Genomic DNA, 13214 nt, shown 5'->3' on the forward strand with positions numbered 1-13214 from the left:
CCATGTCTGTGAGCAGATGGCGGGCCACATCTATCACGTGTACACATGGATCCTGCCCCGGATGGCAGGCAACAAATCACATGCTACATTGATCCCGCCCCTTCGAGGACGCCACCCGGAGCACAGGCCAAAGATCATAGAGCGGAACAAGATACTCCACTCTGCAGTATATGCACTATGCAAAATATGCAGCATCAACAATGCCAACCATTTGCACGGGTTTGTAACTGAAGGTGCTGGGTACAAAGGCAAGGAGGTTGTGTTGAAATTCGTTAAAACATTGGTTTAATTAAGGCTGGGATATTGGGCACTGCACTGTACAGCGCGAAAGCACGGCAGAGAGCGCAAACAAGATTTACTAGTACAATGTAGGAAGGAACTGCAGATGCTGGTTTACATCGAAGGTAGATGCAAATTGCTGGAGTAATTCAGCGGGACAGGCAGCATCTCTGGAGAGAAGGAATGGGTGACGTTTCTATTGTTTCTATCTATGTCTGTCTGTGCGGGGTCCCTGAAATTACGGCAAAATAGTACGCGATAGCGCTACAATTTTTGGCCCACCTTACTCACCATTGTCCTGTGGTGTAACTTTGCAAGTTTCGGTCAGATTTATGGTATATTTTACAAGTTATTCACATTTTTAACTTTACAAAATCCAGTTTGAGAAAGAATTACTTCAACTTGAAGTGGCAGTTGGCAGCTATGATGTAACAATGGGATCTAATTTACATAAACTGCCCATCCAGTGCGAGAGATTTGTTACATTGTTGTAAGGAGAGGGAGTAGGGGAGGAGGAGAAATGTTATTTAAACATTGTGTTTAATGGGGGCGTGCCATAGGGTAGAGGTGAGGAGTGGGCGAGAAGGGACATAGAGGGAGAAGATGGGGGGGTAGGGAGGGGAGAGGGGTTATGGAGGGAGTGACTGAGGGTAGGGGAACGGAGAGCGAGGGAGAGGTGAGGGAGGGAGTGGAGGAGAGAGAAGAGGGAGGGTGAAGAGGAGGGGGGGTGTTAGGGACGATGGGCGAGCGGTAGAATATTGCGTTGGGGGAACGGGACTCAACGGGTCCCACTTGGTCTAGCATCATATACTGCTGAGGGAGGCAGGGGAGTGCTGGACTTTTACATTCGGGAACGGCATAGAGTTGGAGGACCAGGCCTCCCTTGGGGGCTACGGATATGGAACGGGTGCATTGTGCATTGTGGGAGCAGACCCAACGGGTCTGCACTTGGTCAGATACTTATTAAAAGTCTGATCTTGTATGTATGTATATGTGGTTGTCTATACATCTTTGCAAAACCACTACGCGGTAACTATTACATTTTTACATATTCTGATTCACATTTTTCCCCTCTAGGCAGACACCTTAACTGAACATTTTATGCTTTATTTCTCGACTTATTACTGATTAAAGTAAAAAAAAAATCAAAACACTTTGAATTTAAAACGAAGTTTCAAATGATGACATCACAATGGCTTGGCTCATTAACATAATCTTCCATGCGTTTCGAGTGACATCACCGCCCCCCCCCCCCACCCCTCCCGGGTTATTCACACTCCCCACCATCCCCCCAGGGTTATTTAAATACCCCCCTCCCCGGGTTATTCACATCTCCCGCACCGCCCAAAAAGACGCCACCGATGGAACAAAGGACAAGCCCGGGGATGAAGTCGGGCCCTGGACTGGAGACTGCGGCAGCCGAACTGACAGCTGCAGTCTACAGCCAGGGCCGAGATGAGTACGAGAACTCATGAACTGAGGGTAAAGCAGTGGATGTTGTATATATGGATCAGTAAGGCCTTTGACAAGGTTCCTCATGGAAGGTTGGTTAAGAAGGTTCAATTGTTGGGTATTAATGGTGGAGTAGCAAGATGGATTTAACAGTGGCTGAATGGGAGATGCCAGAGAGTAATGGTGGATGGCTGTTTGTCAGGTTGGAGGCCAGTGACTAGTGGGGTGCCACAGGGATCTGTGTTGGGTCCACTGTTGTTTGTCATGTACATCAATGATCTGGATGATGGTGTGGTAAATTGGATTAGTAAGTATGCAGATGATACTAAAATAGGTGGTGTTGTGGATAATGAAGTAGATTTTCAAAGTCTACAGAGATTTATGCCTGTTGGAAGAGTGGGCTGAAAGATGGCAGATGGAGTTTAATGCTGATAAGTGTGAGGTGCTACATCTTGGCAGGACAAATCAAATTAGGACGCACATGGTAAATGGTAGGGAATTGAAGAATGCAGTTGAACAGAGGGATCTGGGAATAACTGTGCACAGTTCCCTTAAGGTGGAATCTCATGTAGATAGGGTGGTAAAGAAAGCTTTTGGTGTGCTGGCCTTTATAAATCAGAGCATTGAGTATAGAAGTTGGGATGTAATGTTAAAATTGTACAAGGCATTGGTGAGGCCAATTCTGGAGTATGGTGTACAATTTTAGTCGCCTAATTATAGGAAGGATGTCAACAAAATAGAGAGTACAGAGGAGATTTACTAGAATGTTGCCTGGGTTTCAGCAACTAAGTTACAGAGAAAGGTTGAACAAGTCAGGTCTTTATGACAGGACAACCGGAAGTGGCGGCGCTGTGATACAGCTGTGGCTCGCCTGCAGTTTGTCTGTTTTTACTTTTTATGTTGTTTTTTTTTGTCTAGTTTAGTAATTTTTTTGGTTATTAGGTGGTGTTATGTGTGTGGGGGGAGGGTGAAACAGAGCTTTCTGTCTCTCCCTTCGGGGGAATGCGACTTTTTGTCGTATCCCCCTTCTCTTCCCCCGTCTGCGCTGAGGCCTAATGGCGGACTCCAACCTGCGACCGACCTCGAGGGTCCGGAGGTAGAGCCAGCCAGGACTCACCAACGCGAGGCTGGCCGTCTTCGAGCTGTGGCGGCGTTCGGGCAGCGGCACGACTCGGCGCTCCGGTGAGGGTGGACGGTGCGGAGCTGAGACACTCCCGTGCGGCCGGCACGGCTACCGGCTGGAAGGCGCTCCCGTGTGAGCAGCCCGGTGCGGGGCTGAGACACTCTCGTGTGAGCGGCACGGCTACCAGCTGGAAGGTGCTCCCGTGGGGGCAGCCCGGTGCGGGGCTGAGACGCTGCCTTGTGGGCGGCCCGGTGCGGAGCGGAGACGGTGCTACGGCGGCTGAGGCGGCGGCGACGTGGATCCGGGGCTCGGCCGCGGGCCAGTGGAGACAATGTCGGGAGCTCGCAGGTCACAGGCTGGTGCCTGTTTTCCGAAGCACCCGTTGCAACAGCTGCGGGCAGCTTCGACCACCCCCCGGGCCGCGGAGCTTGAACCGTGGGACTGATGCCATCGCCCGGTGGGGTATCGCCTCGGCGCAGAGGGAGAAGAGGAGGGAAGAGACAGTAACTCTAAGACTTTTGCCTCCATCACAGTGAGGAGGTGTTTGGTGAACTCACTGTGATGGATGTTAATTTGTGTTTATTGTGTTTTGTTATTATTACATGTATGGCTGCAGGCAACAGCATTTCGTTCAGACCGAAAGGTCTGAATGACAAATAAAGGATTCAATTCAATTTATTCTTTGGAGCGCAGAATGTTAAGGGGGGACTTGATAGAGGTCTTTAAAATGATGAGAGGGATAGACAGAGTTGACGTGGATAAGCTTTTCCCACTGAGAGTAGGGAAGATGCAAACAAGAGGACATGACTTGAGAATTAAGGGACAGAAGTTTAGGGGTAACATGAGGGGGAAACCTCTTTACTCAGATAGTGGTAGCTGTGTGGAATGAGCTTCCAGTGAAGGTGGTGGAGGCAGGTTCGATTTTATCATTTAAAAATAAATTGGATAGTTATATGGATGGGAAAGGAATGGAGGGTTATGGTCTGAGTGCAGGTAGATGGGACTTGGGGAGAATACGTGTTCGGCACGGATTAGAAGGGCCGAGATGGCCTGTTTCCGTGCTGTAATTGTTATATGGTTATAGTCCGAGTTCCAGGCCTGGGTAGGTGCTGCCGGGTTGAGCTGGGGTTGTCCCCCCGGGTTATTCACACCCCCCAGGGGTTATTCACACCACACTCCCCCCCCACCCCCCCCCACCCCGAGTTAATCACACACCCCTCCAAAAGGCAGCCAACACCTTTCCTCTCTACCCCTCCCCACCCCCATCCCTCTACCACTCTTCCCCCTCCTTCTCTACCCCTCCCACTCCACCACCTCCCCCTCGTTCTCTACCCACCCACCCTCTCTGCCCGCCATCCCCCTCTAGCCTCGCCTGCGCAGTTGGAGGCTATGCGTGAGTGGATAGGGCGGGGGAGGGGGAAAGGAGTGAATGAATAATATCAGTATGTCATGGGGGGGGGGGGGGGGGTGTTTGTGTGTGTGTGTGTGTGTGTGTGTGTGTATATGGGAGGGTCAGTGTGGGTGTGTGACGCTGCAGGCCGCCCCCCCGCAACCGCATGTTGAGGGGACGGGACCCAACGGGTCCCACTTGGTCTAGTATATTACTAAAACTCTCATCTTGTTTGTTAGCGAGTCTGTCTGCGTGTGATTCATGCCCTGAATTATGCCAAAACGGCACAATTTTTGGACCACCTTATTCAACATTTTCTTGTGGCGTGGTGAATCAAATTTTTGTTCAGATCGACGTTACATTTTACAAGTTTTTCACATTTTCAACTTTACAAAATCCAGTTAGAGAAAGAATCACTTGACCTTGCAGTGCCAGTTACAGCTATGACATCACAATGGGATCTCATTTACATAAACTGCCCGGCAGCAGTGCTCCACCCGACAATGACGTCACAATAGTATCTCATCTACATAAATTGCCCGCGAGCAGTTCCAGCGCACAATTACATCACAATGTGATCAGCAGCTTTCACATCAAGGGGGGTAGGGAGGGGAGAGAAGTTATGGAGGGAGGGAGGGAGATTTAAAAAACAAATCTGTTTTAATCAATTTATTGGGGGTAGGTTTCATTTATAAAACAAAAATTCCAGATTTTCTTTGTGTGGGAGTTGGATGGGGGGAGGTGAGCACCTGCCCAGTTGGGGGCGGTGGGTGAGTGGTAGAATATTGCGTTGGGGAAACTGGTGAGTGGTGGAATATTAGGTTGAGGGAACAGGGCCCAACGGGTCCCACTTGGTCTGGTAGCTATTAAACATCTTGTCTTTCAAAAACCTGCAGGGGGGGAAAAAATGGATATTAGGAGTCCGAAACTCCCAAACCCCCTGTTACCATTGATACAGTTGCTTTGATTATGCATTTATTATGCAAGAGATTGTTGACGCTGGACGCTGGACGCTTGAGCAAAGATTCTGATCTTCAGACTGAAGAAAGGTCCAGACCTGAAATAGAGCGTGCCCATTTTCCTTGACATATGTTGCCTGGTCTAGAGTTCCTCCATCAGTTTGATTTTAGAACTCAATTTTTTATATTGCAAGGCTCCTTAGAAAACCAATTATCACATTAAAGCAGAACTGGCTGTACTTGTTTATCGAACCATAAAGCACATGTTCACACCAGCTCTTTGCTCCTCGTATTCAAATAATGATCCAACTTTCCCAACCACTCCCTCTAGCCATGTTCTTGGCAACTGACTTTTGCTAAAACAAACTGTTTTAAAATGTCTTCTTCAGAATTTCCTCAGTCTTTATTGCTTCTGCTAAATATATTATCCCAAATGTTTCCTCATAAGTCTCTTTCCATACCATATTGGATGAAATATTACTTGCAGTCCAGTGATATAGTTATAATGAAACTTTGTTCAATCAATACCAGAAAAATAGGTTACCTTCTTAAAGAAGGATAGACAGAGACTGATTAATAACTAGCAAATATTAATACCACAGCACACTGTGAGCATTAATGAACATGTGATCATTTAAACCCACCTCTCTTGTCCCTTATAATTGTAGAGGTCTTAAGACTTGTTATTCACAAGTGTTTTCCAACATCCCAACCAAAGTTTTGGTGGGCCCGGCTCCAAGTACGCACAACACAATTAACATTCTCATCCAGGAACGGATAGTCTTATGTTGATTGCTACTTTTAAGAAGTCATTTCTGAACCAAGAATTTTACTTCTGGTCAAGTAATCCACGATGCATTGTGGTAATGCTTAATTCACAATTGCTTATGCTTAAATTACATTCACAACTTTATAGTACAGAGCACATGGGTAAAACTGAACCTGTAGTTAGCAATTTTATACACTAAATATCCCAAAAAGTCTCATTAACACAGTGACATGGTCCGAGCAATTTTCTGCCTACATCCGCAGCACTCCCACACAAAACTATACCTGATACTCACTTATCTCCATTGATACTTCTCCAAGGATTGCCGTATAGTTTTTAATCTTTATATCTTTAAAATGTACATTGTAAAATCTATCAGCTAATCATTGCCATGTTACAGCACAAAAAAAAGTAGTGATGTACTGCTACTCAGTCCTAGTGTATGATAAAAAGGGTTTCAAATTAGGGTTCTTACAGTACAGGTGATCTTTCAGCTCATCATACCCAAATCTTCCAAACAACATTCCCGTTGGCCCTAATCCCCCATAATTTTCTTTTAGTAAATATCCAAATCCTTTAAAAAGCTAGGATTAAAGTTGCTCCCACCACTTTAAGATATTGCATTTATGATCGCTAACCAGTGCATCTATATCTGCTATTTTCTCTGCAGCTCGCCTCTGACATCCATTTGCATTGAAACTCAGAAGTAGTAGGTCAGATTTGGAGCAATTAATTGGCTGTCTATTCGGCCACTGGACTCCTTAGAGGTACTAAGATGTATTAATTAAACACAAAAAACATGACTGCATTCATTTTTAGTGATTAGCATTTGCTTGAAGGGGCAAATGCACACAAGCAGTTCACTTGTTTTACTTACTTAATTTCTAATATTTAAAAGTGTTTTTATTGAGCCTATTGGGGTTTGTTTTTTTTAATCCTCTTGACTGACAGTTAATGAGTAGCCTGAAGCATCCAATAGCAGTTGGCAGCCCACTGATTTTGAAGGTCAACACTTTGGTACAAAGGGTCAGCTCTGTTTGTCCTCTGGATCTGTAACATGCTGATTTAAGTGGGAGGCTGCTGCACATGCCAAGTTTTTGCAGCTAGATGGATCCTGGTTGATTAATAGTCTTAAATTCTTGTTCTCTGTCAGTACTTTTGTTGATGGGAAGAAAATGCCCCCACAACATGCCTCACAGATGCAAGGATCCTGGTTTAATCGCACACGCTTGCTTGCTATCTGTGTGGAGTTTGCACATTGACAGTAGGTTTCCCCCCCAGGTACTGCAGTTTCCTCTGATGTCACAAAGGCCTAGTATGAATTCCCCAATACTGTAGAAGTGTCGATAACAAATTAAGTGTGAACTGAAAGACAAGCAAGATAAAAATAGGTTGCAGGAATGTTGAGGAAAAAAGCAAAGGTAATGCTCTTTGAGCTGGCAAAGGCCCAATGAGCTGGGTAGCCTCCTCCTGCATCTAGTCCTCCATGAAAAAGATTCTGGGATATGCCAAATCTTCAATTTGTTGCAGAGGTAATTTAAAAGACTGCACCAAAATCTTTAAACTGACATGAATGTTCTGTACCTTAACACTATCCACCTGTCATGGATCTCTTACACGAACTCAGCAAATAGCAATATCAGATTTAGTATCTACACCTTGAGAAATTGTTCCACATTTCTAATACTGCTCATGTTTTGAAACTTCTTTATTAAATAGTTAACTCTGGTTTTAAAATTTGTCTCCTCTGAGATTTTCATCTCAGCAATGGAATTTTCTTTCTACTTCACTGTCTCTCTAACTATTGAATCCATAAATAAATCGAGGCGATGCAAATTACATGCTCATCAGTTGCAACTTATCTATGTGATATTTTGATGATTCTTCACCATGCCTTGTCAATGCCAATGTGCTTTTGGAGATGTAGTCTGAGAATTACACACAGCATTTCATACGAAATCCAGTCAGGGCTTTGGGGCTCCGTTGATAACAAAGCAGTTAAATTAAGTACATTTTTTACCTTTAAAAGTAATAGTCTGTCTGCATATTACACCATTTTTTGGAATACCTCCCATTGTTCAATTATAATTTTACCCAACAACATTAACCAGACTACTGTCATCAATGGCAGTCAGCTTGCAAAATAAATCAGTATCTAAATCTAGAAACTTTAAGATTCTTCTTTTCAAGCTGAATTTGGCCACAACCATACAAATGTCTGCCTCATCATCATTTATTAGACATTATAGGCATTCACTTGAATACATTAGTAGCACTTTTATCAGTTTGAACGTTATGGATTAGAAACATTATGCAACATTTATAAATTGAAACAGTTAATTAATCTATCTGGTCACACAATCAGCAAGGCTTCTCACATTACATCATTTAATCCGAGCAAGATATCATTTTATTCCTTTCTCCTATGTATTTATCCAATTTCCTTTAAATGTGTCCTTGCACGGTGCATAAACATTGAAGTGTGTACATTTTAACAACGATACCTTGAGAAATAAACATTTTCAAACTGGGAATTTGGATAGCCACTTGTTCTGTGACTTGATTAGATCTTAAATGGGGAGCCACCATCGACTCCACGGTCAAAAAGGCCCAACAGAGGATGTACTTCCTGCGGCAGCTGAGAATGCACAATCTGCCACAGGCAATGACGGTCCACTTCTATACTGCCATTGTAGAGTCTGTCCTCATCTTCTCCATCATGGTCTGGTTTGGCTCAGCCACCAAGCACGACATCCAGAGGCTGCAGCGAATCGTTCGATCAGCTGAGAAGGTTGTTCGTCAGGAAGGGAGCGGGTAAGATCATCTCTGACCCCTCTCACCCCGGCCACAAACTCTTTGAAGCACTTCCCTCTGGAAGGCGACTCCAGACTGTCAGAGCCTCCACGGCCAGATATAAAAAACAGCTTTTTCCCCCGGTAGCTTTACTCAATAACCAAAAGTCTGTAGCGCCCCCCCCCCCCCCCCCCCTTTGCTCTGGTATTTAATTTAATTCACATGTTTAAACTATAATGTTTTATTCTTCATGTTTTAATGTTTTATTCTTAATTATTTACCGTATGTCGTGTTGTTACTTGCAAGCAGAGCACCAAGACAATTTCCTTGTATGTGTACATACATGGCCAACAAACAAACAAATTAACTGATAAATAAATATCAATTCCTTATATAAAATACAATGTTGAGTAATATTGTCACTGGATCAAAATAAATAGGTTAGCTTTGTGTGAACTCCACAAATGCTCATACTCTGAATCTTATGTACACAGTTAGATAAATTAATAATATTACAGAATTGAAGGTGTAAACATTCCACCTAGTAGAAAACTTTTTTTTTAAAATACGAAGAATGTTAAACAGACATTCCAAATCTCTGGGTTAGATATAATGCTTGATACACTGAAACAAGGTCATAGCTTTTTCAAACCAGCAAATTATTTTAGATTATATCACATTGCCAATCAGAAACTATGGATTTACATTAATTGGCTGGCACCATGAAGGTGCTGAATTGTCAGGATGACAGGATAGTTCTATTCTTTTGTATCATATGAATCTGTACATTCAACTGTGTTAAAATATTCTTACCTCAAGTGTATGGTCACGAATATGGTTGTCAATAACATCATTAAGTGTGGTTTTTTCTTCCAGAAGGTCAAAGGGGTAGGTTTCTTCAAGTCCAACAAATCCTTTCATCATTGGGTGATCCACAAGCCAACGCTCCTAAACCAAACACCAAGTGAAGGTCCTCACCGAGCCTTCAATATCGGGGTTTTAAAATATGCAACAAACTGCAAAAGGAAAAAAAAAAATCTTCTATTACTAAGCATCTTAGACCTTCTCTAAAACAAATTACTACATCAAAAAACATTTTCAGAAACCCAGAGATATTAGTTATCCTGAACGTTTCACTGACTCTTATTCTCTGCAACATTTGCCATATAATTCCTTCATTGTTCAAAACATGTTTACTAATTTGCCATGAGCTACTTTTTAGTATGTTCCAATTTTTCACCAAGTATTGGTTTAGGTTCATAACGATATAAGGTTTATTGTATGTCATTCACTGGTATTATTTTCTACACAATGAATAGATTCATATTTAGGCCACGTGCCAGGACAAAGAATGTTGACAAAACAATAAACAGTTTCTAAATAAACATACTTGCAAATGTCAACTGATGAAAACATCAAATATTTGATTTACAGAAATGTACATATCCCAGACAAACTACAGAAAATGAACACAATTTTTTTTAATATAATTATTTTTGCGGGCAGGATGCAATACTTCCATTCATACTGACATTTTACATTTGATTGCAGATGGCAAAAATATATTAATGACAAGTTTTAACAGATACAAAGCACAATGGATCCCAACTAGGAAACAAGAAATCTAGGTACAATCTAGGCTGAGTTAAGAACTTCGACAGATGCACAACAGAAAGTATACTGGAGGGTTACATCATAGTTTGGTTTAGGACAGCTCCGCCCAAGACCGCAAGAGACTACTGCGTAGAGTTGTAGATGTTGCCAAGTGCAACACACAACCAGCCTTTCTCCCCATCAACTTCATCTATACCTTGCTGCCTCAGGAAAGCAGTCAATATAATGAAGGACAACCCACAGCCTAGTCATTTTCTTTTCTCCCCTCTCCTGTCAAGCAGAAAATACAAAATCCTGAGAACACAAATCACCTTATTTCAGAACAGTTTCGTCCCCGGTGTTATCAGTCTCTTGAAGGAATCTCTAATATAACAAAGGTGTATTCTCTGCCTCTCAATTTAGCTCGGCGTGGCCATTGCACTTTTATTAAAAATCTGGACTTTTGTGGTTCTAACATTAGTTTGGTTTAATTTATTGTCACGTGTACCGAGGTAGAGTGATCCGTTGTACTCATATATGGTACAAAGTCCCAAACATGATCAAGATCAAACTAAAATCAAAAATTGCTGGGGTTGCATGTCAGGTAGTATCTGCTGAAAATGTAAAGCAGAACTTATGTTTTGGTTCAATGAACTTTCACAACCTTGATGACTTGATATGCTAAATTCATTGAGTAATTTCCAAAATGTTTGATTCCTCTTTTATTTGGTATTGCTAGTTCCCACTGCTCTCCCACCAACTGCATCCATTACAAATGTTCTATATGCAGAACTACCTCAAACGATGACAAACTTTTTCCTGCATTTAGCCCATTTTGTCTTTGTTAGTTGAAAACAAGTTGCCCAAATGTATCTTCCTTTTCAGAAGTTAGTCGCCGTGCAGGCCACAACTCTTCCATGTACACATGGTATCATTTACATCTAACAAATATTTATATGCAAAACGCTTGAGAAACTCAGCGGGACAGACAGCATCTCTGGAGAGAAGGAATGTGTGACCTTTCAGGTCGAGACCCTTCATCTGACTACTCAGGGTAAGGTTAGACAGAGGTTCATTTGCCCCTCCTCCAACCTCATCGACTGTATCCGCTGTTCAAGATGTGGACATCAACGAGACCAAATGTAAACTGGGCGAACGTTTCGCTGAACACCTTCGCTCAGTCCGCCTGGACCTACCGGATCTCCTGGTTGCCAAACCTCTTCCCATTCCCACATTGACCTTTCTGTCCTAAGTCTCCTCCATTGTCAGAGTGAGGCTAATCGCAAATTGGAGGAACAGCATCTCAAATTTTGCTTGGGCAGTTTACGACCCAGTGGAATGAATATTGATTTCTCCAACTTCAAGTAATCCCTGCATTCCCTCTCTCTCCATCTCCCCACCCAAGTTGCACCAGGTTCCCGTTCTCACCTAGCAAACAGCTAACAAAAGCCCGTTTCCTTTCTCATTGTTACTTTTTTTACATATCTTTCATTCATTTGTTCTATATCTCTCTATGCCACCGTCTGTATCTTTCGTTTCCCTTTCCCCGACTCGTCTGAAGGGTCTCAACCCGAAACATCACCCCTCCTCGATGCTGCCTGTCCCATTGAGTTACTCCAGCATTTTGTATCTATCTTTGGTTTAAACCAGCATCTGCAGTTCCTTCCTACACATAACAAATATTTTTGTTTTGCTCTGCTTCAATTTTTTTAATTGTCTCATCTTCACACTTTCTAATGACTATTTAAAATCTGATCACTGATCTTTAATTCCTCACAGATACTATTAGGTTTTATGGCTGTGCTGGCGGACTGAGGAAAAGAACGGTGCTGGTGACCGGATTGGGGCCTTACATCTCGTGCCCTTGGTTCCGACAGTGGTTATGGGAGGTACCTTGGGGCATGGAGGCTGAACGATAGCCGCGAGGGTTGGTGTGTTTGCGGATCGATTGTCCCGATCGAAGTGTCGGTGGAGTGGGATGCTGGAGTCAACCTGGGACTCAATTGGATCAATCACCGCTCCAAGTGGCTGTGTGTGGATTGAACACAGCCTGCAGTGGCACAGAGTGGAACGTCGACAACCGCATCTGGCCAAGCCGGCCCCTGTAACTCCAAGCCAGTACCGCCTCCTAGGACAACAGGCCTTTATGATAAATTTAAGATTCTACATGTTTTACAAGTTTGAACTTGAAGAATACATGATGGTGCCGGAAAAGTGACGATTCTTATGTACTGCCTCAGTATAATCTATTACTTTTACACTCTGGTGCTTGTGCTTAAGTATAGCAAGACTTTTACTGAACTACATGCTAAAAAGAAATTTCACTGTACCCAGGTAGATGTGACAATGAAGTGCCATTAAATTGAATTGGTTACCATAATATGTATCCTTCTGAGTCCCTCAATTTTACAGAACTCCAAGTATCCTCACTGCCCCTGATTACTGTCCCCGAATAATCTGGGCTTTTTAACTGACAGTTCAGCTCGAGCCATAATTTGTCCGCCAAAGATAAACAATTTTCTTCCCTTAAGCAGAACAATGTTACAAGCTCCTCTACCCTTTGGTGCCATCAGTAGCCAAGAGAATGGGAAGATTGCAGTTAGGGCTTGCACAATTGCCTCACCAGCCTGAGCTTTCACCCAGCGATGGTCAATAATCCATTTACAAGAGTTGCCAAATCCCATACAAAATCATCTTAGGTTGATCCCACCCTATATTTCATTCACTCTTCTCAACTTCAACATTGGTGTCATCCCCTTCTTGAGTGATGTTCACAAAACATTAAGAAACGTGGATATGTCATCTCCCACCATGCTCACACTTTTTGCTTCTGAATATGGCAGCCTAGTTTCTTTG

General features: G+C 43.2%; 1 protein-coding gene across 2 annotated transcripts in view; it reads right to left on the minus strand.

The window, feature by feature from the left end:
* The window catches only part of azin1 (antizyme inhibitor 1), a 62490-nt gene that overhangs the window by 26147 nt on the left and 23129 nt on the right, over nt 1-13214 (minus strand). For both annotated transcript variants that reach the window (XM_033018982.1, XM_033018983.1), the window contains one exon: nt 9579-9781. In XM_033018982.1, coding sequence (XP_032874873.1) covers nt 9579-9689 — 111 coding nt within the window. In that variant the 5' untranslated portion in view covers nt 9690-9781. The remainder of the gene's footprint in view (nt 1-9578; nt 9782-13214) is intronic.

This window comes from Amblyraja radiata, chromosome 4 (genome assembly GCF_010909765.2).
Source record: "Amblyraja radiata isolate CabotCenter1 chromosome 4, sAmbRad1.1.pri, whole genome shotgun sequence".
Classification (NCBI taxonomy): Eukaryota; Metazoa; Chordata; class Chondrichthyes; order Rajiformes; family Rajidae; genus Amblyraja; species Amblyraja radiata.